Source organism: Penicillium samsonianum (assembly GCF_028829775.1).
Source record: "Penicillium samsonianum strain IBT 33392 chromosome Unknown utg000008l_segment0_segment0, whole genome shotgun sequence".
In the NCBI taxonomy this organism is placed as follows: domain Eukaryota; kingdom Fungi; phylum Ascomycota; class Eurotiomycetes; order Eurotiales; family Aspergillaceae; genus Penicillium; species Penicillium samsonianum.
In genome coordinates this window covers 222,313-247,711 of record NW_026643266.1, presented here as the reverse complement: position 1 = coordinate 247,711, position 25,399 = coordinate 222,313, and the positions used below count along the sequence as shown (strand labels likewise).

General features: G+C 46.9%; 8 protein-coding genes across 8 annotated transcripts; 4 read left to right on the top strand and 4 right to left on the bottom strand.

The window, feature by feature from the left end:
- Window positions 1-685, top strand: N7471_013038 (uncharacterized protein; the record flags this gene model as incomplete). Its single annotated transcript, XM_057285757.1, has 2 exons — window positions 1-181; window positions 240-685. 2 exons carry the CDS (start codon window positions 1-3, stop codon window positions 683-685), a joined length of 627 nt encoding a protein of 208 aa, XP_057129750.1.
- A 1,402-nt stretch (window positions 686-2,087) lies between these two features.
- On the top strand, window positions 2,088-2,455 carry N7471_013037 (uncharacterized protein; the record flags this gene model as incomplete). Its single annotated transcript, XM_057285756.1, has 3 exons — window positions 2,088-2,106; window positions 2,150-2,221; window positions 2,274-2,455. 3 exons carry the CDS (start codon window positions 2,088-2,090, stop codon window positions 2,453-2,455), a joined length of 273 nt encoding a protein of 90 aa, XP_057129749.1.
- A 1,514-nt stretch (window positions 2,456-3,969) lies between these two features.
- Window positions 3,970-4,804, top strand: N7471_013036 (uncharacterized protein; the record flags this gene model as incomplete). Its single annotated transcript, XM_057285755.1, has 2 exons — window positions 3,970-4,556; window positions 4,657-4,804. The coding sequence occupies 2 exons, from the start codon at window positions 3,970-3,972 to the stop codon at window positions 4,802-4,804; spliced, it is 735 nt and encodes a 244-aa protein (XP_057129748.1).
- A 2,712-nt stretch (window positions 4,805-7,516) lies between these two features.
- N7471_013035 (uncharacterized protein) lies at window positions 7,517-10,506 on the bottom strand (the record flags this gene model as incomplete). The annotated part of the gene is made up of 5 exons (XM_057285754.1): window positions 7,517-7,805; window positions 7,875-8,300; window positions 8,354-9,318; window positions 9,434-10,221; window positions 10,278-10,506. 5 exons carry the CDS (start codon window positions 10,504-10,506, stop codon window positions 7,517-7,519), a joined length of 2,697 nt encoding a protein of 898 aa, XP_057129747.1.
- A 1,791-nt stretch (window positions 10,507-12,297) lies between these two features.
- On the bottom strand, window positions 12,298-12,651 carry N7471_013034 (uncharacterized protein; the record flags this gene model as incomplete). Its single annotated transcript, XM_057285753.1, has 1 exon — window positions 12,298-12,651. The coding sequence occupies one exon, from the start codon at window positions 12,649-12,651 to the stop codon at window positions 12,298-12,300; it is 354 nt and encodes a 117-aa protein (XP_057129746.1).
- Window positions 12,652-15,104: 2,453 nt separating this feature from the next.
- Window positions 15,105-15,782, bottom strand: N7471_013033 (cyclin family protein; the record flags this gene model as incomplete). Its single annotated transcript, XM_057285752.1, has 1 exon — window positions 15,105-15,782. The coding sequence occupies one exon, from the start codon at window positions 15,780-15,782 to the stop codon at window positions 15,105-15,107; it is 678 nt and encodes a 225-aa protein (XP_057129745.1).
- Window positions 15,783-16,321: 539 nt separating this feature from the next.
- On the bottom strand, window positions 16,322-16,837 carry N7471_013032 (uncharacterized protein; the record flags this gene model as incomplete). Its single annotated transcript, XM_057285751.1, has 1 exon — window positions 16,322-16,837. The coding sequence occupies one exon, from the start codon at window positions 16,835-16,837 to the stop codon at window positions 16,322-16,324; it is 516 nt and encodes a 171-aa protein (XP_057129744.1).
- Window positions 16,838-22,971: 6,134 nt separating this feature from the next.
- N7471_013031 (uncharacterized protein) lies at window positions 22,972-23,838 on the top strand (the record flags this gene model as incomplete). Its single annotated transcript, XM_057285750.1, has 1 exon — window positions 22,972-23,838. The coding sequence occupies one exon, from the start codon at window positions 22,972-22,974 to the stop codon at window positions 23,836-23,838; it is 867 nt and encodes a 288-aa protein (XP_057129743.1).
- Window positions 23,839-25,399: the final 1,561 nt, after the last annotated feature.

The window sequence follows — 25,399 nt, the reverse complement described above, 5'->3', positions numbered from 1 at the left end:
ATGTCCCGCCTCTTCTCCTCCCCAGGCAGCTCGCGCGAGACAGTTTTGTTCGGAGGTTCAGATCCCAATCGAAATTCTAGGCCTGAATCTATGAAAGCAGATATTTCCATGACTTCAAAAGAACAGTCTACCTTTTCTACCACCTCAGTCTGCCAGAGACTCAGCACCTATTCGCTTGCATGTAGGTTACCCTTTCCTCCCCATTGACATCAGGCTCTAACCAAATAAGACCGTTCGAGTTTGGTTTTCTCCCAAAGGTCTTGAACCTATTGAAGACATCAAAAAGAAGGGCCTTGAAGACGTGGTTTTTGATGCCATTGCTCTTCAAGAGCTTGGCACTCAGCATCAAGCCCACGGTGACCATGGAACCACGAAGAAAGCATTCCTAGTGGAGCTTGCGGTACTGGAGACTGGTATTTTACGGGTTTTGGGCAAATATGGGATTCTAGATTTCGTTCCTCTGAGCAGCGATGATCCGACTATTTCGCAACAACCAGCAGAAGATCTCGACTCAAAGAAAGCTCTTTACTACCAACGTCTACATTCAAAATACTCACAGGAGTATGTAAAAAGGCAGCGCGCCTGCACGGTTTTGGGTGTTGAGATGAGCAAACTTTGGACGGACTGGTATGATGGCTGTCTTAGAGAAATTGGTAACCGCCTTAGAAAGCTCGGTTACTGTTGAGCAAAGCAAATATAATTTGATTTATGGTTTGCTCTTGCACTGATCACTAGAAAAACCTCAATCTAGGACCAATAAAAAGTCGAAGTTTGAAGGGGCCGTTTCACACATAATGCTTCGGTATCGATCTTGAAGTATTCTCACTTCACTATCATAAGGCCGTCGCAAGAAAGTAATCAAGTCCTGCCCCACTTCGGAAGATGAAGCATCAAAATGCCAAGTTATCAGCGCTAGCATCAAAATAGTACTATAAATAAGGTCGTGTAACCCTAAGACGCGTAAATCTTTATATTGCCTTCTCACACTTCAATTGCCAGCAAACCGACCCCAAGCCATCTCCATGAAACCCGACAACAAAACAGATTGTGAAATTATTGAGCTTCCTGACATCCCTCCAGACATTGAATTTGTCAAAGGCAGGATTATTTGCGTGGAAGAGGAACACCTATCCCCTGAATGGTCAACTACACGTTTGAAAAACAAAAAAACTGGCTGTGATCATGTTGTCAAACATTAGTCAAGGATCGAGTCTTCAGTAAGTGCTCTTCTTCATTCTCAGGCTTGTTGCAGTAATCTAATTTTCGATAGCCAGGGCCTCTAGATCTTTCGCGGTATAATCACACGTTACATGGCTAACGCTTGTGGCCAAATTCGTAAGTCCTGATACAAATTCATAAATAAAAGTATCAAGATATTCTATTCTTCGAGTTTGAGTGGACAGGGAGAAATGGAAAACCATGGCTTCATTCTTCATTACTTGCGTTTCAGCAAATTCCTCTACCCTCATGAGGGGCTTCGCTAAACTGATTTTCCCAACAAAATGAAACATAACTTGGTAGATCATTGATCGTTCGGCAGTCCCTGATCCCTTTCCGACGACAGTAGTCACCGCTATTCCAAGGTGGAGAAAGGCGTAATTAGCAGCTGACCAATGACATAATAAGGGCCCAGTATAGGAATATAATTGGCTTGACGTTACTCTTTTAACCTAAAGCAAACAAAGTCCTTAGTTACTAGCCGAACACTGTATAGAAAAGAATCAAATCATTGTAAATTAACATTCTTATAAATACTTTCAGTTTGGAGGTTATCTATTTTGGCAAGATCGGTGCCGGTAGGCGATTAGTGGGGTCATCAAATAATGGCCTTGCGTTTTACTCTGTTCCTAGCCCCAACGAAGCACACCATGTCGCAGGGGCTTTTGAGCTTTAAGCAGTATCCTAGGAAGCCACATACATCAGCTCGTGGACTTAAAACGATTCCTGTAACGTAACAGCTCGTCAAGGCCATTATGGGATGTCAAACGTTTCTAGGATGTGAATAGGGTAAGTACCATTTAAGTATATAAAAATAAAGACCTCTCCCAGCAATGTCCTAGAGAAAGGCAAGCGTCAGATCAACAAAAATGGAACTCGCTACTCACGGTACGCTCTTCAAACCACGGCATCATTATTAAGCTAACCCAAGGAAATCCAGACCCTGATGAATTCTTGCAAGAATTTAGAAAAATAAGAACGGGAATATATGACGCTCCAGATGGTCAGAAAGAATATACCTATTAGGCTAGGCTATATTAGCTGATAACTTACAGACTTTGTCATAAGATTCGATACCGACAGTTTGCCTTCATTTGAGCCTGTCGACGAAGAATTATGGAAAGCGTGCGCCGGAAGCAGCATTGTTACGCATCTTACACTTGATCGGGTATACGAGGCCCTCCAGACATCTGAGAAGTGCAACCACATTTGGGCACTATTTGAACGCAGTTTTTAATTTCCCGGAAGTCGAAGAAAGAAGAAATATGCTCGATCAGGCCGGGTCTGTATCGAGTCCCTAGCGGTAAGAAGCGTTTTATGACTTTGTTAAATTAGAACTAGAGGCTAACACGCGATAGACTTGGTAATAATGCGTACGAACAGACAGGCCCTGATAGGAGGATGTTCTTACAAACTCATTTCGAGGAATGTACAAAACGATTGTCAACGCCTTTATGCGCTTGACCGAGGTGGAGACAAACTTAGGCTTGCTGAGATCTACGCGGGCCTATGGATCCTCGGTGGATACTCGACGTCTACATTCTTAGAAATGTCTGTCATCATGAGGGGCTGGCTTCAAAATGAGGAATTTTCCATTACAGAGGAGGGGATATTAACCAGGCTTGTCCTACAACTAGGGCATCTTGTCAAGACCCAGGGCATTGCCAACATTATAAAACGGCGGGTCGTCGAAAGCAAATATTTTATGATTGAACTTTCGCGGGATGGAGGAGACCATTGGTATGCCAAGTGCCAATCGCTGGATTCCCCACACAGTTGGCTGCAACCAAGGGCAACCCTACCGGAACTCGTTGATGCTTTATGTTGAAGGACGTCCTTTTGTCTCCCCTCCATTTTCTTTTGATACTTCACGTTAGTTTATACAATTGTATCTCTCGTTACCTTTTTGCCCCTTACCCACAGAAGAATAGGCGGTTCGTGAGAGGCTCCATCGGGTCTGGTGGAGGTCAATTCGGGGGATCCCTCACGATCTAAAGCAGCTTTCCACTTTCTGCCCGTTATTTGGCTGCGCGTAACTTACTTCGGAGGCGTGTAGTCGTTTTGGTATCCGAAGCATTCAGCCCGAACCTTGTTCTACTAGAACTACACGATGTGTTACTCCATTTGGCCATAGAGTTGTGTCTCTCAAGAGAGCCCATCTTGGAAGCAAACGAACATCTCACAGATTAGACAATACGTACTTGCCATATATCTATGCACAAAGCTACACTAGGTTGCCTTTCTGTCCAAATACGCTTGTTTTTATCATGGTCAAGTAATTGCTCTTATGCTATGTGCCCATCCGCACACTTTTGCAAACGTAGCATCTATACTTACCTCCATTGAATGCAGTGCGAGAGCTAGCTATGCACCCTGTCACATGAGCATGCCTCAAGCCCTTGAACAGTATTCAGAAAGCCGTAGCTATGTGCTTAAATGATAAGTCGACAGCAAAACGGCAGTCCTAGCTGATACTGCTCCGCAAAACTATGTGGGTATTCACCCACCGGGACATTGCGGTCACCAAATGGGCGTGGTAGTGATCAAACCACCTTTTCCTAATTTGGCCTAAGTCTTGAGCATCTTATACACCCGGGCAAACTGGTGGCGTCGCCCCTGGAACTGTTTATCCACGACATGAATATATAATACCCTTCCGTTGCTGCCTCTCCAAAGAACGCTATTGCTTCCATTTACTTTATGCCACCGCAAACCTTTACTCCGACCCTACCTTCGGGGGAACTTCCCGCAATGCCTTCACCAACCGACAACACATTTGAAGGATATATGTTTTACCGAGCGGACTCTTTGTTGCGTAGCAAGCCAGACTGGCGTTTTGTGGAGAGAATTCCACTACAGATTAAACAGCGAAAGCTCGGCAAGATGGTTTATGACCGGGCAGCGCTCTGTTCTCCTGTGAAACAACAACAAGATTTGAACGGCGACCGGCTTCGCCATATCAACCAACTTGTCGCAGACCGGCGTGAGGTTTTTCCGGGGCTCTATTGGACAGTGGCATACCTCGAAGAGAGTGTATGCGCTCATGGAAGACGAGAGGTGATGGCACCTGACTACCAGCAAGAACATGACATAGTCTCTATGGTGGTTATCCTCTTGGCAAGGCCGCAGCAAGAGGGAAAATATGCCAAAGGGCTTATAGGAGACTTGGTAGACATCGTCCGTGTTGGTAACGACAGCGGACACAGCATTGGCCATTCCAGCGCTTCCAGCGTCGTTAGTGAATTTGGCGGAACGCAAGATACCCACTGCGTCTCAACGTGGCTTGGAGACCCGAAATCGGAAAGATCTGACCCAGGCGAGCTCTCTTTAACCGAGAGGTAAGCAGGCTAGCCACTCCCTAACCCGCGGTTTTATTCCGCCCACCCGGCTATGCCAACAGTCTGAGTCTTACACAAGTTTTCTAACCATGAACTCTAGTGAAAAAAATATTGTCAACAACAAGCGATCTCAAAATCCTACGGCCGGATCACCACATCCTAAGAGGATTTGCCAAAGCGCCAGTCCTCGTTGGAGCAATGAGCGAGACCAGGGGGTAGACCGATTCAAACGACGACCTCCGGTTTGATTATTATTCAAATGTTGCGATGTATACAAGCTCCGGCAGGACACTATGGTATTGGCTTGAAGGGAGATGGCAGATTTGTCCAGGCTTCGCTAGGGGACTGATTCTCTTTTGTACTTTCTTTTCTTAGAAGAGCATATGGACATCGTGAAGTGATTCGCTGTGAATAGTGGGTTTATAGGAGATCAGAATGTGTGTGAGATTGTTCCGGCTCCCCATGAAATAAGAACTAGTAAATTGGGATTTCTGATAGGAAATAAAGTGCGTAAGACGAACGAGTCAAGGTCTAGGAACTATTAGCTTGTTCTGATAATCTTTAGAAGTCGCTATACAGTAATTGGTAAATCAAGAGACTCGGACAGTGAGCTCCATGATGTATTGCCATCTGGCTGTTTCTCTCGAGGCGATGTAGGTGTAGTGGAAAAGTGGGCATCAAAAATTGATAGAGGTCGAAGTCCTGGTTTATTTACGCGCATGCGGGCAGGAAATTCTTCATACGTTATCATGCATAATTGAATTGCTAACCCAATAATTAAGCACACATTTCATGTCACACGAAGACGTTTGGATCTCCTGTCTCTGGCTGACATAGCTATCGTTCTACCGCTCATGATCGCTGCAAAGTCGGTTGACATTTCAATGTGGAGCGGTGAAAATCGATGATTAATGCTCGGCCAAGTTCTTTATTCCAAAGAATATTGTCACGCCGGAGATCTTCGTGAATGATTCCCAAGGCTTTGATTTCTTTGTTTGATCTGCGAATTTCCTGGCGGAGCCAAGGCGCCAGCTCCATCGATGCTGGACTTTCTCCCCCGAGCCCACGAGCATGACGTGATCTGAAGGTGTAGACGTCAACTTCAACTAACGCGGTGGTCTATGGGTCTGGGGGCCATCATGTGCAGACACCAGTTGAGCTGGATAGGAGCTTTTTTCTGCTTTTCCCTGCCCCAACACGATGACCATGCCGCATATTGCCAGAGGTTGGTTCAAGAGCCGGAGGGCGCTTGAACCATTGCACTTCCTCCAGGTCAATAACAAACAAACGGCCACTCAGGTCATCCCACAGCATATTGCGCCACTCACGATCGCCGCGGACAACTCCATACGACCGGAGCACGGACAGAGCTTTATCGCGCTTCTGGTGAAAGAATCTAGAATTCTCATCGTTAATGACATGCTGAAGCCGTGTTCCAGACCAGCTCAGTGTTTATTTACTTGATATCGTCGAAAGCATCGCTGAAAATGCAAATTCGGCCAACTCTTAAATAACCGTTGCATTTTTTTCTTCATCACCATTGTGACTCTGCGAACAATTTAGCTATCTTACTTCCCCCCTCAATTCGGTTAGCGTCTTTATCTCCGTATTTCAGAGTGACGCTAGTACCGAACTGGTAACATTTAAAGTTGCGGACCGAGAATATGACAAAAAAAGAATTAAGGACACACAGCAATAGACGTCTCAAAAATCTTTTCAAGTGATCTGATAGCCAAAAGCCATCAGGTGGGTAGCTATGTTAGGGATTGCGAATGAGAGGGACTGATGTGGGGCACGATGAGCTGAAAGCGGTTAGCGTTTCTCTTTACTCCGCTCAGAGTCGTTCTCACGACCGACGTACACATCGTCCCGCAATTACTGTCCCGCCCAAACCAAGCAGGACCAAGCCTTGCAGCTGCAAATATACTGCCATATTTGTGGAAGAGTGGGCTCTGCAGTAATCGGCGTCCCACGTAGTCCACTAGTCCATATAGATCTGTTTACCCTATGGGCAGACACGGTTTTGAGATGTCTAGAAGAAATCCGCAAAAGCGCAGCTAGATGAGCGAGATGCAAGATGTCGAGAGCTTCTGGTCTAAACACAAGCGATTGCGACCGTTTATACAGAGTGTAAAGCGGATCTGAAAGCACTGAGGCCTAGCAAATCCATGCTGCCTTCGTTTAAACCTGCACCAAATGCACTGTGTTCTTCGACATTGGTTGCTATGTTGGCTGGGAGTGGGCAAAGAGGGATGGATCGGGTGCTTGTCGTATGTTTTTTTATGTACTAGGTCACATGTTCGAATCTATCATTTGACTAGTCATCACATGAAGTATGAGGATCTTGAAATCGACGCCGAAAATGACAGCATTTGACGCCAGGGAGAGCTGGCTTTCCCCCGTAATCTGGACAGCGAGCCGCCGCTAAACCGCCCCCATTCAGAACCGCCACTATTCTGCGTCCCTGTCTAGAAGGTAGTACTTTGATCGAAGAGGAGAAACCAATAACCTTGGAGATACACGAAATCCTTAGTCATCCATCTTAGGCACATATATCACAGGCCTGCATCCTATTTACTAAGTACAACTGTAGTACATTCCCTCCCTTGTTGACTAGTGTCCTAGATTGTTGCTTTGGTGCATGGGCTTTACTTACGCCGACAGAACAAATTGAAAGAGCAGATTGAGAGCGGGGAGAAGGAAGATACCAGGCGTATTCACACCGGAGATGGCGCCGTGGACTTTAAGTCTCATTACTAGTAGGCTATATTGTTTAAATCAGTAGCAATCAAAGTCTTCGCCTTGTAGGATATTGACTTCCTTATATTGTACCCATAAACTTATATTAATAAATCGTGATACGATAGCTAATTCTGTCTCATTATGTATTATTATATTGAGATAATTAATAACATGTGTAGATTCAACATAACTAGCTGAGATACATGCATGTGCCCGACCTAGTTTGCAATTAACTGAATTGTCTTGCACTCCTTTCTGTAAAGACCGTAATGGTCCATGAGCTCACGGTCCATTTTCGGTCCGAATCTTGACTGAGGGCTCCACATCGACTGGACGTCCCCATCCTTGGTGATGATTTCGCGAGTCGCAATAATAATTGTTCCTAGGGGAGTTTTGCAAGCAGTTGGATAGTAAATGGGCTTGGTGACCGCCTTCAAAGCGTTATCGTATACCAAGGGTATGCCATATATCTTCCTAGATTGGGATGTTTCCAACTCTTTCATCGCCCTGGTTTTTGTGAAGTGTTAGCCCGGTTTCTCTCCTATGATAGTTAAGCGGATATATTGAATGACTTACGTAGCTTTATACCCCACAGGAACACTCTTTGGATCTGACACCATCAGATCGGCCAGCATTGGAGCGTGCTGGCCGAGCAAATCACCCTTGTCGTAAGGCTTCAGAAGCTTGTATGACAGAACTCGCCCAAAAACATCAAGTGTCAGTGGCTTTGCTTTGGTGTCAAGAGTGCCCCATGGTGCACTGACATCATATCCTTTGTCTTTGCCAACAAGGTATAGACCGCCGTTGGTTCCAGTAACCATAATACTTCCACTGTCAGCGGCCATAACGATCTTGAAGCCTTGAGCGCCTTCAACCTTTTTAAAGTTTCGAGTGGCATCGGCAATGTAGGGCTTTCCTGCTCCAGAGTCGCCGCTCTCGTCGGTAACCTTCTTGATAAGCCCCTTTGCTGGTTTTTCAGTTCCAGGATTGAATCCGTCCGCGCTACGAAAAATTAGTGTTTGAATCTCTGGTGTAATATGAACGAAATAGCTTACTTGACACAGCCAAGGTCCTTTTCGAAAATTGGGATATTTGCGATCTCGTATTCGAAAACGTCGAATCCCGCAACGTGGATGCGATTCTTCGCACCAACCTTCAATTGAACACCATTCTTACAAGTGCTCTCTTCGCGGGTCTGGAGATCCATACTTTCTTCACGTGCTTGGAGTTCCAAATTTGCAGTTGCCTTAACATAGACGGACGGAGTGTTGACCAGCCCAACAGTTTCCTTGAACTTCCCATCAAGAACAGTGAGTCCAACTTCAAGCGCCACCGGCAATCCAATATCACCAGTAAGGGAAAATTCACCCTTTGCACGAAATACGGGATCGAACTTTGGCTCAAATCCTTTGACTTCATTTTTACCTTTCAAGCTAGCAATGGCGTGTCCTGCTCCAATAGACACACTGCCTCCAACCAGTATTTCGACCTTACCTGCAGCCTCAAGGCTGACTGCTACCCCGAAGGTCACCTGAGGGCCAAGATTGAGGATGCCCGGAATGGATAAGCCACCGAAGGGAATGCTTTTTAGATCCTTTGTCTTCTTTGACTTGATAGTCTTCGATTTACCCTTGGATCCGCTCACTGAGGCGTCTGCGCTTATTCCAAACTGAGCATCCAGGGTCAAAGGATCGTTGTTGACAAATGAGATACTCCCTTCGGTGATACCATTTTTGATGCTGAATGCTAACCGGCCATCTATGTCGATGTTGACGTGAACACCACATTTCGCGCACTGTACCGTCCAGTGGAACTCGTTTGGATTGTAGTAGTTGTCAGAGCTGGCGAGCTTAAAACCATCTTTGATGCCGAATATTTCTGGTGGCCGGTCTCCAACATTGCTCCTGAGGTATTCATGGATCCTGATGTCGTTGTGATATGTGTGGTCAAATGGGACACCGAAAGGCACTAGCACCAGCTTTGCAGTGATGACTGCGACCTCAATAAGCGCGTCGCCAACCTTTTTAATGAAGGTGAATGCATCCCTGAAAAAATTTCCAATTCGCTTTTGAGAAAGTAAAATAGGACAATTAGCCTGCATTCCGAAATGTCTCTGCGGAAAATAAGTCTCTTACCCGACCTAGATCTCGGAGTCCATCCAAAATATCAGAGAAAATATCTCGCCGAGAAAGTTCGTTTGAAGAGCGTTTTGAGATTTCGGTCATAGTTCTCTTGGTTCTCTCAGTACGAAGACGCGTGGTTGACCGTCGAGTCATGTTTGTGCCAGTCATGTTTGTAGGTGGCTCGGGGACCTCAAGATCTTCCATATCCACAAAGTTCATGGGGTCAATCTTCTCACCCATATGTGTCGTATCTATATCAGAGCTGTTGAAAAAGTTCTTCAATGCCCAAGGGTTTAACGCGACATCCATAGTGGCATTGCTAGCATATTTATCTGACACATTGCGCGCTGCTGGGGAATCGGGTCTGCCTCCGTTGAAAGAGTAGGCTGGCTTGGTGACACGAACATGGCCCTTGGTAGGGGATCTCTTTCTCTTCTGTGGGTCTTTGTATGTACCCCAGGTCATGACACCCGAGTCCAGGGCATCTGACTCCTGGATAGGAGTAACCGACACCACAATGCACATGTCCGCTAGATTGATGGAGGGCTGAGTCGCATGGAAAAAGCTACGCTTCCCCGAGCTCTCATCCCCACAGCCTTTATGGTAAGTTGCCAGGTTGATTCCACCTTGGATCAACCAAGAGGCCTCAACTGTCGCCATTGCAAGGGGGTTGTTGAAGCAGATGTGCATGTCATTGTCATCACAGGTAACGCTACTGACATGATCGGACTGATCTAAGACAACCGTATGCCGGACAAATTTCGCCTCAAGGGAAGCGTGTTTTGCGCCATGAAGAGCGGCTATGAAGCTTTAATTAACATAAGGAGCTCGTATTCTTGGAACGCATTAGACTTACGACGATGGCCCTCTTGGCTGTAATGCAGGACCTTCTCCAGGCCTGCAGAGAGATGCTCCAGGTCAAGCGAATTGTGGCTGGGGTTCAACCCAGGATGCAATGCTATATCATCGCCACCAAAGGAAGGAGTGACTTGTAGCAGACCGTCCACCGCCTTGTGAAGACCAATGGCAGATGTAGTGGCCGCTATGCCCAAGACGGCGAATATGCCTTTGAGGCGCATGGCCATGATAAATGAGTGACTTAATAAATGAATGAATGAACGAAAAGAAAGAAAATGAATGACAATGAATGTTTGAGAAAGAAGATCGAGCCCACCCCTTGAATAACATGGCATTTATAGTCCATTTGTTTGTTTCCTACCCCTCCTCGGATCTCTTGATCTTCAATGTGATTCGGAGTGGAGTATAGATCGGCTCGGGACTATCACCAATAGCACCCGCCGATCGTCTGCAGGAACACGATAGATCGACCAACCCCCTCGATGTTCATTTCCCTTTTCCCGCTTGCCCCTCTTTTATACTTTTATGATTAGATGTAGACCCTGACATGGGACGGGGGATTTTTTTCCAAAGTTCAGGATTTGTTTCCATGTATTTATTAGTGCTGTTGGCGCCACACAAGGTTCAGCGGCGCCACATGTGCATTGACAAATACTTGCCCTGCCTAGTAACTAGATAGGGTTATCCCATACGGAGTTCAGAAAACTTGAGTAATAGCGACCTGAAGAAAACCTAGATAAACCCTTGATATGAAGTCCAGGATTCAACAACAACAACGATCGACCCTCCAGCTGAACCATGATGCCCGATCGGTTGCCGAGGTATGTACTAGTACCTGCATACTATATCCACTATCTATTGGACATGCATTTTGGTCCTTGACACGTGACCCACATATTCGCTAGTGGTAAAGTATTACACGGTGGAACAGTAAAGAATCGATAAAACACACAGAGAAAAAGGGGTGGCCGTGGTGGGCGTACTGACAGTACAGAGATGCTAGGACCGAGGAGGTAAAGTGTTGTGCGGGTCTTCACCTGTCAAGGACGAAAACGCATGTCCACATGAAATCCCTTCGCCCAAGAAAAATAACATCCTCGCTAATTGCCGACGATTCTTTTCCTCATTTAGCCTTCCGTAAGGCCAACATCAGCTCCCACAGTATCCGGAGCTGGAATTAGAGGAATGAGCATTGCATTTACCGCCGATATTCAGCTTTGGGTGGCGGATACCAGCCCCAATGTATTTGTACCATTTTTGATCTTATCTGAAATGTACCAGAAATACATCAAGAAACGATAGTGGGGACTTTGACTGGCCGAATATAGTCTAGCGCGATCTGCGTGGGGCGCTGGGAAAGAAAGCCAGTGTGTCCCGAGGGGTAAACTGTTTTCGAATTCTACTGTAAACAGCGCCCTCTGGGTAAAAAGATAGAGCGGTGTTTGAAATGATTGTTTCAACATGCTCGATGGTCGCGCCCTAGAGTTCATTCCGAGCCGGGTCACCCCGTATAATCGAAGCGTGAATCTTTCGTGCAGTAAATTCTCTGCTAATACATTCAGAATTAAGACGGCTCAGTCATTTCCCTCCAAGAAGGAAATAAGTCAGGAACTCTCAGCGTCCATTCTAAATGGCATTCAGAGTGCCGCTAGTCCAAAGAGGCAATAGGCTACTTTTCTAGAATTGCCTCGTCGTTACTGAAACGGGCTGCTCATATAGTAACTATGATTGGCTCAATAATCCACTGGTTTGAGAGTATCTCATTGGGCGAATGCTTCTCCTTTCTCCACTTTGGAGTAGCAAAGCAACTTGGCGCTTTCTCATTTAGGTATTTTGATCTCTATAAATACCATTCGATGTAACTAATGTGAACCAATCTTAAGTCAGCTGTCGTGGCTAACCTACACATATCGTCGTACAAATTGTGTTTATTTACCTATGGGCCGGCTGGACTTGAGCAAACCGACGGCCAAGTCCTTCTAACTCCGGTAGAGACGAAAATAAGCGTGGCGCCTGCCCTAACTCCGATGTAGATACTGGCAGACAGACTTGTAGACACGAAGCAGCTGCTCTGGGCAGTCGGCCCAATGTTCCAATCGAGTTGGGCAGTCTTTTCCGGTCGGAAGGGGTATTTTGCCAGTGGTTGAGCGAGACGGTGTCTCGACTCGCAACTGGCCGGAGAGAAGGTCATGGCAGTGCTGCAAGAGCTCTGTGAAAGAGGCCTGTTGGTTGCGTTCTTCTGCTTGTCGCCTCCTTTCTGTTTCCTGCCGTCTCCCTTCTGCTTCCTGCCTCTCGCGTTCTTCCGCCTGCTTCGGTCCTTCTTCTGCCTTAAGGTAAAGATCTTTGTAATTTGGAGAGCTGTGGTCGGCCATCGATTTGTTGAAAAGGGTAAGTCATGCCTTGACGCAAGTGCGTCAGAGCTCGGCTGACGATCTGGTCCGATCAGCTTTCTGCCAGCAGATCCCGGCTCTCGGAAAATGCTTTCTTCCGGAAAATGACTCGGGCCTCACATTTCAGGTATACATACTACCTTAAAGCGGTTAGCGCTTGTATTTACTCTGATCAGAGTCGGCCGGCTCCTTCCCGAATCAGGTTTCTATACAGTAACCCCGCGGAATCCCTGCCACTGTTCTCGAAGTACTAATTTATGTGTCACGTATCTAGGATCATGCTCTTGCATCTAGAGGCTAAAGTTGTCAAAGCTCATAAGAGGGTCAAGAGACATACATGCATAGTTGAATACTTTGTCAAAAATAGGCTCTGTGGGTGATAAAAAGCTGCTTCCATTGATAGGAATAGTCATTTGTCTAGGCATTGTCAGAAGACCCGACGTCGGGCGAGGTATATATAGGCAAAGGGCTTGCGTGATCGTGGTAGTCTTTGATTGAATTCCCAAGTTTTGGGCGGGCTTTGATGGCAAAGCTGATGGGCACGATCAAGCTTCCCAGCAGAAAAAGAAAAGTTGAGTTGATGGGATGATTCTTCGGATCAAAAAATGACTTTGTTCACCATCAATCGAAACTTGTTGGAACACCCTCAGGTTGAACCAGCCGCACTGTATGCCTCATTTTCAATACCCCTGCACAAATGCCCCAAAGTTCTGCTCTCACGATAAGCTGATCTAAAAAGATGCAAGAAAGTTCAATCAAAACTGGCCGCTACTGGGTTGCCTAAAAGCTTGAAAAATTGTCCTTTTCATTATTACCCCTCAAATAACATTATTTTTCTCTAGCAGCCAGATTTGGACTAGTGGCACTCTGAATGCTGTTCAGAGTCACGCCAGCTCTCGGCTAAACTAATTTCCGAATAGCCATGGCCAATACCTCTTGATTTTATCGGGATGCGTTCAAAGCTGTAGTCCGAGTAACCTTCCATATACGAAGGTAGAGGAAGTCTCTCTGCTCCGCCCTTGCCCGCCTTTCATTAGTCTACGGAAGTAACACTATAGTGGTTCTTGGATCATCTCGTACACACACACACAATTTATTAACGCCCGGCGGCTAAGCCGAAAGGGCAACTATCTCTGATCTATACATGACTAATATATATAGTACTGTGTCTCCTCAGAGCCCATACATAAAGCCTTGCAATATATGTCATCTCAGATGTCCGTATCGCAGCGGATCCTCGTGGGTTAGTAATTTCGTTAGTAGACTGGCTTGAAGGCGCTTCTCCAAGTGTTCAACATCCTATGTTCGGCAGTTGAAGCGCGTCTACCATCTGTAACACGAGGTGGTTGGTGGGTTAGATCGGCGAAAGGGGGTGGTTTATGTTCGTCGAGTCGGCCCGTGGCGATGGCGAATCGTATTGAGGCCCGTACCGCCTCTAAGTTCGGCGTCCACTTCTGATCATCGGAAGGCGACTTTCCTCCTAGGAAGAAGGATATATTTCCTCGGTGGGTGTTGATACATTGTAGTAGTTCCGTCCGGTGCGCCGTCCATTTTTGACATCGAAATAGGAAGTGCTCCACGGTCTCTCTCGCTTGTCCACACGCACACTGGTCCGTGTCTGCTACGTTGATTCGATAGAGATATCCATTGAGTCTTGCCATGCCGGTTCGGAGTTGAGCCAACACTCTCGCTTCTTTCCACGATAATCGGTCATACAGCTGCCGGGTGTGTTTGCCTGGGAGTGCTGCATCAACAAGTATTGATTTGTATTACTAAGTTGGGCACGCTTGATAATACATTGTAGAGGTGGCAGCATGTCTACCTACATAGACCCTCTACCTTGCATCCCCTTCGATCCTCATCCGCATCCTTCACGGGGCACAGCCAGTTCAGCAAGTCAATACCAGTTTGCACCTTAAGCCTACTTCCATAGCGGCCTTAAAGACTCCATCCTCGATAGCCATCTTCAAAATCCTATTCTCTCAGCAGACCGACACGCGCGTCCGTCCTCTCGAGCCATATAGAAAGTGTCGTATCTGCAGTCCGCCCACCCAGTCTTCCGTCGCTTCCATTATATGCTGCGCCCCACGGATTGTCAAATCCATTTCACGCTACCTTGTAAGATCTCTCTGACAAGGCCGACCGTGTCTCGCAGGAGTTTGCCCAGTTGTATCCTCTCTGTACCCAGAACAGCCAAGCAACACAGTGTTGCCCCTCCTACTAACCAAAGTACCTCGTCGTTCTCTGTGTGGATTTAAGCATGCTGGGTTGTGCCGTGTCGTTCGTGATTTAAACAGGTAGAGGAGTGTGTAGTCTTTGGGGGACTGCAGTACGTAGGAATTATTATTCAGGTCTTTTTGACCCTGGCACGTCTTCTGCTTAAATCATTTCGAGACGAGTGTGAACGGAGTCGCGTATGGGTTTCTGTGGGAAGGTTAGCCGCTGTCGCAGCAGGGAATTTCAATCCCAAAGCCGTCACAGCGCTCAACCAGGCACCGATAGTAGTCACCTAGCGCCTCTGGTTTGGGAATAATTCTCCATTTCACTCGAAATAAGAATTCAAGTTCTAGCACGGCGAGTTCTGTGGAGCTGATACCCCCTATCCGAGCGTATGTCTTGTTGGTCCAGAAAGAATCACTGAGGCCTTTACTGGCGACTGTTGCGCTAACAATCAGAAAACGGTGTATTGTCAAGCTAGACATAATAAATGCAGGGTATGCAGCACATAGTAGGTCAATATAAAAGACCATGCTGAGGAGGATTGGAGGCGATAGATGAGCGTGTGCCGTCAATCGACAGAGGTAAGCATGCACAGTGATCTGTGGCGAAGATTGCGAGTGAAACCGAGTCAGCTGATTTGGAAGGATGGGTATCTTGTCATTGACACTGATCAATTCCATGACCATGCTTGTAATCAACACCACCAAGTCAGCTGTCTCAATCAACTCATAAGATGCGGGCAGTAGCTTGAATCCGAGATTTTCGGGGTGCGATTGCATCGGCTGCAACTGTCGGTTCAATTGCAAGTCCGCCAAAGAGATCGAAATCTCATTTGTTGGTGTGTTGTCGCGTGGGTTGTTTCTTTTGCTAGATCCTGGGTTGCAGGCAGACATCGATCCAGACTCATGGAGTGCTCAGTAACTATTTAGGTGTATTGTCAAGTCCATCAAAGCTTTCTAGGGACCGAGGCCGTTGCGAAATGGGATGAAGCATTAATTTGTTGCTGGCAACCATTTGCGGAAGATTCAAACCGATACTCTCTCTGCATAGCCTCCCAGCGTCTTAATAGATGAATGTTGGCAAATCAACTTTTCGTAGGAATCTCTAATGGTGCATGACATAAGAAGACCAAGCTATCGAAGAGGATTGCGAAGGCAAGATAGCGACGGCGAGGCTGGGGACCAACGATCACGCGTGTTTGCATCGTTTGCACAAATCTACCGAAAATGGGTCCATTCGCCGCAAATGGATTAGGATGTTTCAAGGTGGTCAAGTTAGTTGCTTTTTCAATTCCACCGTACCTGCCGATTGATGTAGTCTCTTTATGGGCCATAGTCTTTCTTTTGTGGAAATATTATAAAATTCACTAGGCTAGTCGCAGTGATGTCGTACTAAATACTTTATCTACAATGAAGTTCCAAGAGATGAGGGGTCAGGTCATCTTACCCGCCATTCTCATCTCATGCAAGTAAATTGCCAATGTTCTCTTGGCTACATGTGCAGCGTAAGTTCGATGCCAGACAGCCGCAAACGATCCTTTCATCGGGCCCAATCCGCCAAACCCGAGGGCTTCCAGTACACATGGAGCGAATACTGCCAGCACACCCAATGCAACCAGTGTGACATATACAGGATGTTCTCCTGAAATGTCGACAGCGGCATCTTTCGCTTTTGTCAGCGCATTGGCGGCGGCGCGGGACATTTGTGTACGGGCCTTGATGGCATCTTGCAGGTAGTGCAGAGTAGCTTGTGCCATAGCCTTGCTGTAATCAACAGCCCTTAGTTCCTCCTGCAATTGTTTGCGGAGCTCCCTGGGTGTATCTGCAAGGAGAATTTTGGACACAACATCGTAGGCAATAGTGTCGGGAGATCGGAAGTCGGTGGGAGGCCATATTCTAAACACGAATGTGAAAAATATGTAGTCGGAAAAGGACGTCACCAAGCTCATTTTGCTCGCGATATACGGTATGGTTGCTTTGACTTGAGGATATATTGTTTGAAGCAGTGAAAATCTCGAAAGCTGTGGATGGGCAACGAAGCCGGGGTTAGCTTCTGTCATCGCCGGAATGAGACAAAGGTCGTCTTTACCGGTAACCCCACCGTTATTTGGTTTGACTCACTTTGTCGCTAGGCGAACGAGGATATCACATGCCGTGCGACTGCAATGTGGTCATCAGCAGTAAATTGCTTGTGGTAGAAAACTCGGCTTGGGGCAGGTTAGGGGCATCGACTTGAATCGCGTCGATAATTCGGATGAATTACGATACTAAGCTGTAAAGTAGTGAAACTCATGCTGTACGGAGCGGAATACCGAACAAGAAAACTCGAGCAAGATCAAACAGCGCAGAAGCAGAAAGGAGGGATCGTAATGTACTGTACTTTTGCTTTGACGTGGCCACGTACACTTTCTTGCGGATGATCCAGCGCTGATGGAAAGTCCACATGGCACAAAGAGGATATGTGGTCGGCACTCATTTTACTGCAAGCTCGCCGGCATTTCATCCTCCTGAACTAACTAGCGATGTAACCCGTTATCACGACCAAAGATGAACTAGCTCTACAGGGTGCCCTACAGATTAGACCTTCATTCAAAATGAAGTTCGGCATTTGTTTTCATGAATTGTGCCCGCTCTTTTGAACCCGCATTCGGTGTTACCTTACGTGCGCCGTTGAGACGGTACATACCGAAGGCTGTTAGTGCAACTAAGCCCCACCTATGATCGACATTCATTTCAAGTCCGTCGATAAATATCTATTGGTTGTGCGGAAAAGAGATGCTGTAATATTGGATGCGTTGAGGGTTTTTTTTTTTTTCCTCCGGGCTTCAAGTACGGCATGGGCACAGTGAACGGCAATCCGATTACATAGATTAACACTTGAAAAACCACTAAAATTCCAATTCCAACCATGGCCAAGTGCACTATATAATATTTCCAACATAATCCGATAAAACTCCTGAACGCTCATATGCTCCAAAGTCTACGCAGGTTGTTGCTATATTATTTCATAAATAGGGATTGCTTTCTTCACGTTCTCGACCCAGCGCCGAATGTCTTCTACGAAACGTCGAGCAATGCCCATCTTTACTCCCTTGCCGATAAAGAATTCCGGGTCTTGATCCTTGTAGACCTGCTCAAGGTCAAGACCATTCTCGAGCATCATGTCACAGGCTTGTCTAAATGCAGCCTTGAGGGTGTCATCAGTGACATTTAACACCTGCCACTCACTATATTCCTTGACTGCTTCGTCCCTAGGTCCAGGGATGTCGAGCGGGCTTAGAGACTTCAAGTCAGCAGCAGCCTGAGCAGCCGGAATGTCTAACCCAGAGGCGGAAGACTGCGAGGGTAGGACATTGATGTTGATAGGAGGATACGCTATTCAAATTCCAACGATATGTCCTCCTTTGCGATTGTTCTTCTCCAGTCTCTGTTGCTCTTCCATATATAATTCATCGCGTACCGTTTCTGGCACATCCCTATGGCCGTCCAAAACCCCACCTTTTTCGACATGGGTGACTAGGCGCCTCAGATGATGAGTTTTCAGTTGGTAGTGCTTTTTTCCCATTGGATCCACCCAACAATACGGGCCCAGAGGGCATGTCGACGAAGCGCATCGCATCAGATTATAGACGCTGCACCAGATTGGGTTTTGTCCAGAAGCATCCTGCTCCGCATCAAGCTGCGCGTCTCTTTCATCGAGCATCCTTCTCGTGACAGATGACTTTCATCTTTTCTCCACTTTCCGACCAGCGGTTGGAGAAGAGTGACGATCATCTACGTAGTTGAAGCAGATCTTCAGCGTGAGTTCCTTACCCCGGGAGAATAGCCCTGACCACATAGAAGCTGCTTCTCGATGGCGGTCCAAGTAATGTCGGTATCGTCAACTCGTTTAGTCAGGTTGCGCTGGGTACGATCATTTACTAAAACGACAATGGCAGTGTCATCAGCTTTCACCGAACGGTGGCGGGCAATTTTTCGTCGAAGAACTTTCTCCAGTTTTTTCTCCAACAACAGCTGCCAGAAGGCACTGGGGGCCAACACGAGGTCTTCCTCTGTGTCCTTTAGACTTGAATCCAATCGAGGAGTTCTTTGCTGAGCCCAAAGCTTTTATTCGCCGGAATTGGCAGACCTACGAAGATAATCCGGACCAGGGATTCGACATCTTCCTCGAGTGGTGTGCTGACACGGTTGGTGCAAGGGCGGAAAGCGCTTGTTGAGATAGGTAGTTGTAGTGTTCTTGTTAAGGTTACTATCAAAAGTGGGAACCCCGTCTAATTAAATGTCCATCGCTAGTCCTGCCATAAGCTTTGAACCGCGATACTCAACAGCGCTACCGCCCCGCACGAATTTTCGAACTGTTCGAAGTTCGCGAATTTCGGCGAATCGAATCGAATTCGAACCTTGGTTTCGGGGCCTCGAATCTATGGCAGTTTCGATTCGTCAAAATTCGCGAATTTCGAACAGGTTCGCGAACTAATATCTAGCCTTTTTAGGAAAAAGAGTTTGTGGAACGAGGTTTCGAGATGCCCGGCCCCTACAAGAATGCTTCTGCAAATAAGGTCTAGAATATCAAACACCTGTATGCCCAAAAAAACTACTACTGTATAACTACGAAGACTTCCAACGTGCAGCATCTTTCAGCCTTAATAAGGTCCCAAGGGTCTTGCCTTTCATGGAGAAACGTCGAATCCCCAGCACATCTCTCCCACCATTGAACAACCTCTCAATATCTACCTCTGCTGCCGGTATAGCAAGGTGATCTTGTGCTACCTTTGCCATACAACTAAATTCAAGCATGTTGGCCTTCCACCAGTTTCGTATAAACTCGGACTGGCTCTGGCTTATATCGAAACCAGTGCTGATTGTCGGAGTATCGTAATACTTGTCGATATCAGACTCAGCGACGTTATACTGTGTAGGCTGAAATGCTTCCAGAAATCGATATTCGAAGCTCTTCCAATTGGTGCTTGGAGTAGTCGATACAGGCTGTTTTGGAGTGGAATATGTTTTCTTCAGGAACTCCCGGATTCGGTCAATAATCTTCTCTCCATCTGGTAGCGTTTTGAGCCACTTGGTCTTGATTCGAGGGTCCAGAACGCTTGCGATATAGTTTATGTCGTTGTCTTTGACGCAGTCGTGGTACTTCTCTAGGAGTGAGATTCCATCGGAAACAGGAACAGTTATTGCTGGTGAGACCTTCTGCCACTCTCCTCGTCGTTCCTTGATAGCGAGGAGTATAGAACGGAGCTCTCCAAACATACGCGCCGCCAGAAGAATTGAAGGGCTATCCCGAGAGACGTACTCGGTATATTCGTTGAAGGGAGCCAGTATCTTTTTGATATCCGAGAGCTGTCTCCAGTCGCTGGGTGTGAGACGTAAGGCTTCGGTATCTGGATCATCGTTGACTGTATCTTCGAGCTGACGGCGACACTCTTCGGCTCTCACAATCATAACAAAGGTAGAGTTCCATCGAGTATCAACATCATAGTTGATAGCTTTGGTACAGCCAGGCCAATTATCCCACTTCTGTATCCGCTAAGCAGATCGTGCAATCCAAAGGACAAGTAGTCGAAGCTTTGCAATAGGCGAGGTAGGAGGGTTGACCGTCTTCCAGCTCCGCTTAGCAACATCATCAAGGAGATCACAGGCTTCCTTATGCGAACTAGCGCGTAGAGACCTCAATATAGTTTTCATAACCAAGTTCAAGATGTGAGCAAAGCAGCGGATTTGGGAGTTATGGGTAAATCTCATCGTCCCTTCTCGGATGATAGTCTCGGCCAGATACTCATCGTACCGCTGAGACAGCTTTTGGTAGAGATATCGGTGTAGGGTATCGTTATTCGATGCGTTGTCAGCTGTAATTGTCATAACTTTTTCAGATATATGAAACCTCTCGAGAGCCGTCGCAACGATATTAGCAAGGTTCTCTCCAGAGTGGCTGCCTTCAATTTCAACGAACTCAATACAAGCTCGATATTGCTGGAAGGCAGAGGACATCCAGTGAGCATTAATGGCTAGCATTGGCAATAAATTCTGACTTGTCCAACCATCCAAAGATACCGCAATTGAGGATGCTGAAGACATTAAGATTCGAAGCTCACTGTCAAGAGCATCAAGCCGAAGACATAATCGGTGCGACACAGTATTCGCACTTGGTACGGAGTCCTGAAAGCCTGCAGACCTCAACATAGCCTTGAATGAAGGCTGTTCGACGCATGTAAACGGTTGGCAGGTTGATACAATCCAATTCAAGACAGCTTCTTCGAATGGGAGCTTCTTTTCCTTAGAAATCCATGAGCTTAACGGACCCTGGCACCCTGAATGGCCGTCCTGGAAGAGCTTGTGGGTTTGCTGCAGGTGCTGTTTCAACGCTGTGGTTGGAGATCGCAGTTTCGATGCAAATCGAAAGAATCGGCAGGTGGATGGCGACACAATACACAGGTGTTTAAGCTCGGACCACTCCTTATTTCCTAATCTCCAGGTACCAGATTCAGGTGTAGTAAGGTAGTGTTTCCAAACCCAGCTCCGCTCTTTCGACCTAGTCTCATCTTTCTGCTTGATTTCGACCATATTTACCCCGCATTCGACCTGAGATATTGATTGCGAAGGACGTATATCCGTATCAAGATTTGATAAACTCATAGAGACATCAACTTTGCAATATAAGCTCTGTGCTATTGCCAAAGAATTCCTCTGCGCGAGATGGCACCGGCAACGGCAGGCCAAGCAAGTTGGTCAGCAGTGGTATGTAGCAGCCGTCCGCAACCAGGCGCGAGTACCATATGAGTCTAGGATTGCCTCTCCATCAGTTGTTGTACACCCGGGCCGATCTCAGATACTGTCAGCCTCCAGTGACCAAAGAATATTTGTCCTAGTCGTGGAAGACTAGACAGAGCATCGATATTGGTGATAGCATTGAAGCGTCCATTTAACTCTTTTGAGGTTCACTAATTTCCTGAAGGAATCATCGAGAGGCCCGCTCAAGTTGTTGTTTGTCATCCAAAGACGTTCGAGAGTGACCAAGCGGATAAACTCAACAAACCTATATCTGCGAGTTTACTTTCTGCTGTCCATTCCACCCGTCCCTTCGCTTCTGCCACTTGCCTGAGCATCACCATGTCCCCACGTAGCGCATCGGGCTGGCCAGAATGGGAGGAGGAAAATCTGCTCTCCTAGCTGGATGCCCATTGAGCGCTACCGTGGAAAGCCCGCTCCGACGCACTTTATGAAGAATATCGGGTGGATCGAAGCGTTGAGTCTTTAAGAGGGAAAAAGTACCATGTCCTGCGAAAGCAACGTCACACGACGACAGTGTTGTAATTCAGACGTATTAATTGATTGTTTTCTCAGAGGGAGACATGAGGCTATATATATATACACAGTGAAGGCATCTACTTGCATCATGTATTTCTTCCACGCAGAAAGAACTGGAAGCTTCTTGATCTGCAACAGCCTCATATCTCAACAGACAGCAATCAACCAACTCAAACAAAAAGCTCGAGATCAGGTACGAAATAGCTTTAATCCTTCCAGTATTACAAGCTGATCCTTTGTCACAGACCGCGCGACGCTAGTACCTATCCATTAGCGCTAATGACGCTGATCATGGCCGTTTTCGAAAGGCTCTTTCGCATGCCTTCTCTGCCAACGGGCTCAAAGGACAGGAGCCAATCTTGGCGAGCTATATTAACATACTTTTCAGAATAGAGGATTCGCCGACTCAAACGATTCAATTGATTACACAAGAAAACTATGATATTGTTCGAAATATTTGCATCAAAATTAGTAGTGCGCTGCTGTGCTCGTATATGGACGGCAAAATGGTGAGAGCGATTCGCTGCAATCGCCTAATGGGTACGCAACTGTGGGACAACTGGCCATCCTAAGCTCATAACTGACGAATTTTTGCTTGAAACTAATTTTTTGATTATGAACAAGAAACCACCTATGCAATATGACTTGAATCGCCATTGTTCATGTCCATCAATTCTCATCGTAATTGCACCTGCCAATTGTCATCAGCCCCGCAGACATACGATCACGTCACCATTAGATATCTCGCCGAGGTGATAGGCAGAAAACCATGTGGCTGTCCGAGCCACATAGCAGTCTCCAATGGGGACGAGGAAGCTTCTCGCCGCAAACAGTCGCCCAGCATTCGATAGGCACACCCCACCTTTCCCTTGATAATGTATTCATCCACACCAACACGATGAAAATCTTCGAAAACACATCCACCTACGATTATTCGTTCCCTGCAGTGACTCTCGCCTATTTCCTTCGTTATCCGAATCCCTACTGCCGCCATGTCTTCACTACCGACGTGATCGATCGATACGTCGACCCGAACACACACCGCCTCCACACGACTAGGCTCCACCTGAAAAGGTCCAAGATCCCCTCGGGGATTCTGAGGCTATTGCCGAGGGGAATGGGTGGGCCCGACAACTCCGCTCAGAGTTATATCCTGGAGACCACCGTAGTCGACCCCGTAGAGGGCTGGATGGAGACCAAGTCCCGCAACTTGGAATGGACTGGTATTCTCAGCGTCGTTGAGAAACAGTACTATCAGCGTCTTCTCTCGAGCAAGTATGCTCTTGCTCTAGGTGGGCTCTCAATCGATCAAAAGAGCGAGCGGACCATAGTTTGTACCAATGTGACCTTCCGCTCTAGACTCGGACAAGGCGAATTTCTCAGCCGCAGGAATAGTGCTGATGCGGAAGAAGAGCCGAAGAGAGGGGTCTTGTCTTCCTTGTCCACGGTCGGCATCCAGCGGACTGTTGAATTGATCGGTGTCAAGCGAACTCGGGACGCTGTCTTGAAGGGCAAGCAGGGCATGGACGTCGTTCTGGAGCGGCTGCGCAGTGGTGGGACTGTGTGTGTTCTTGAGGGAATGCGACAGGATCGGGAGGCTGCCTTCGGCTTCGAGGGTGCTTGCAAGCGAGTCTAGTAACAATGAGAAGACGACGACAAATAGGCCGTACGATGTGTCTGTCTCATGTCTTTGTGACTATTTTCTCACTCCAAACCCAACGAAACTTCACCGGCGGTTTCATGGGCCTCATCTAAAAACAGCGCTGGTTTAGGAGAAAACGCGATAGCGGAACTGACCAAATGTCGTTCTTACCCATGAACGCTCAATAATGCTGAGACCTCAGCAAGGTCCATCAACATGGTAGGCTTGAGTATCGCTCGCTTGCAAGGCTGAAACCACACCGTTACAAAGGGCCTGAACTGCTCGCTTTCGATCCCACGATACCAGGGCCTGTTTATCGCAGAGCTGCAGAAGGATGTCGCTGTCGCTTGCTAACCACTCATCTAATTCTTGAAGCTGTCGCTGCTCATCCTCAAGTCGTATTTTCTCGGCAGATTTGACAACGTAGCATTCCCAGAGGGAGAAGTACAAGTCAAGCAGTTTGAGGGCTGGTGTTGCAAGATTGCCATTGTCGTGTTGAAGTTTCATAAACTCCGCCGTAAGGGCACCGGATGTGCTCACTGGGATCTGTGCAGGATTGGTGATTTTGTTCGTTTCCTGCGGAAGAGAGTATGACCGACCTTGGGATCGATGGTTGTGCAGTTTGAAGATTGTTGTGGGTGGTTTTCAAAATTGGGCTCCACCTCTGCATTTTGGGCTACCGAACACTGTCTCTTGGCTGGCCGGTCAATTGGGTAAGGCGAAGTGGGATGGTCCATCGTGGCCTTTGGAATGAAATGGATGAGACGTTGTGCTCGAGAGTCTTTTATAGACCGGCAAAATCCATACCGAGGCTGCTGTGATTGCATCCAAGACCTCCCGGTTCTCATATTCGACCGTGTTTAATAGACCATTATATACGTACCTCAACTGTTGATGCTCGATCTCACATGTTCACCCAAAACAGTGATATGCGGAACCGAGCGACAGGTGAGGCCTTGGAACAAATATTGCAGAAACCATCCCTTAATGGGAGCCTGCAAGTGTAATTTGACGCATTGGATGCTAAACATCAAGTAGAGTTCTTTGAAGTTTAACGTGGCGTTATTGTGACTGCAAATCATCTGAAGCATGGTGATGTAGGTTGTTCGAGTCCAAGTATTGATATCAACTGACGTTGAAAGCAACCAGTCTCGCATTGTATCACGAGAGCTATCTGAAATGAATATCCCTGGCTCTTGCATACCACCAGCCCTTTTCTTTGGCGACGGCACCGTTAGCGATTGGCAAGAATTGTGGTAATCTACCCTGCTCCAAATGCCCTCCAGATGCGATCATTCCTTACTAAATGTAAGGATCTCTTTGAACTGCCATCCTCCAGTCTTCAACACACCACGAGCGCGTTCACAATGGGAATATATGCAAATAAGTTCTTTTCTCGATTTCAAAAGCTTAAGCGAAAGCTTCAACACAAACCCAAAGATTGTCTTCCCAGTGTCAGTCGATCAAAAACTCTCCCTGATAAACCTGCCACCGCTTCTAAATCGGAACGTACACGACGATCAGCGGCCCATTCCCCAGAGATGCCGCCCAACGA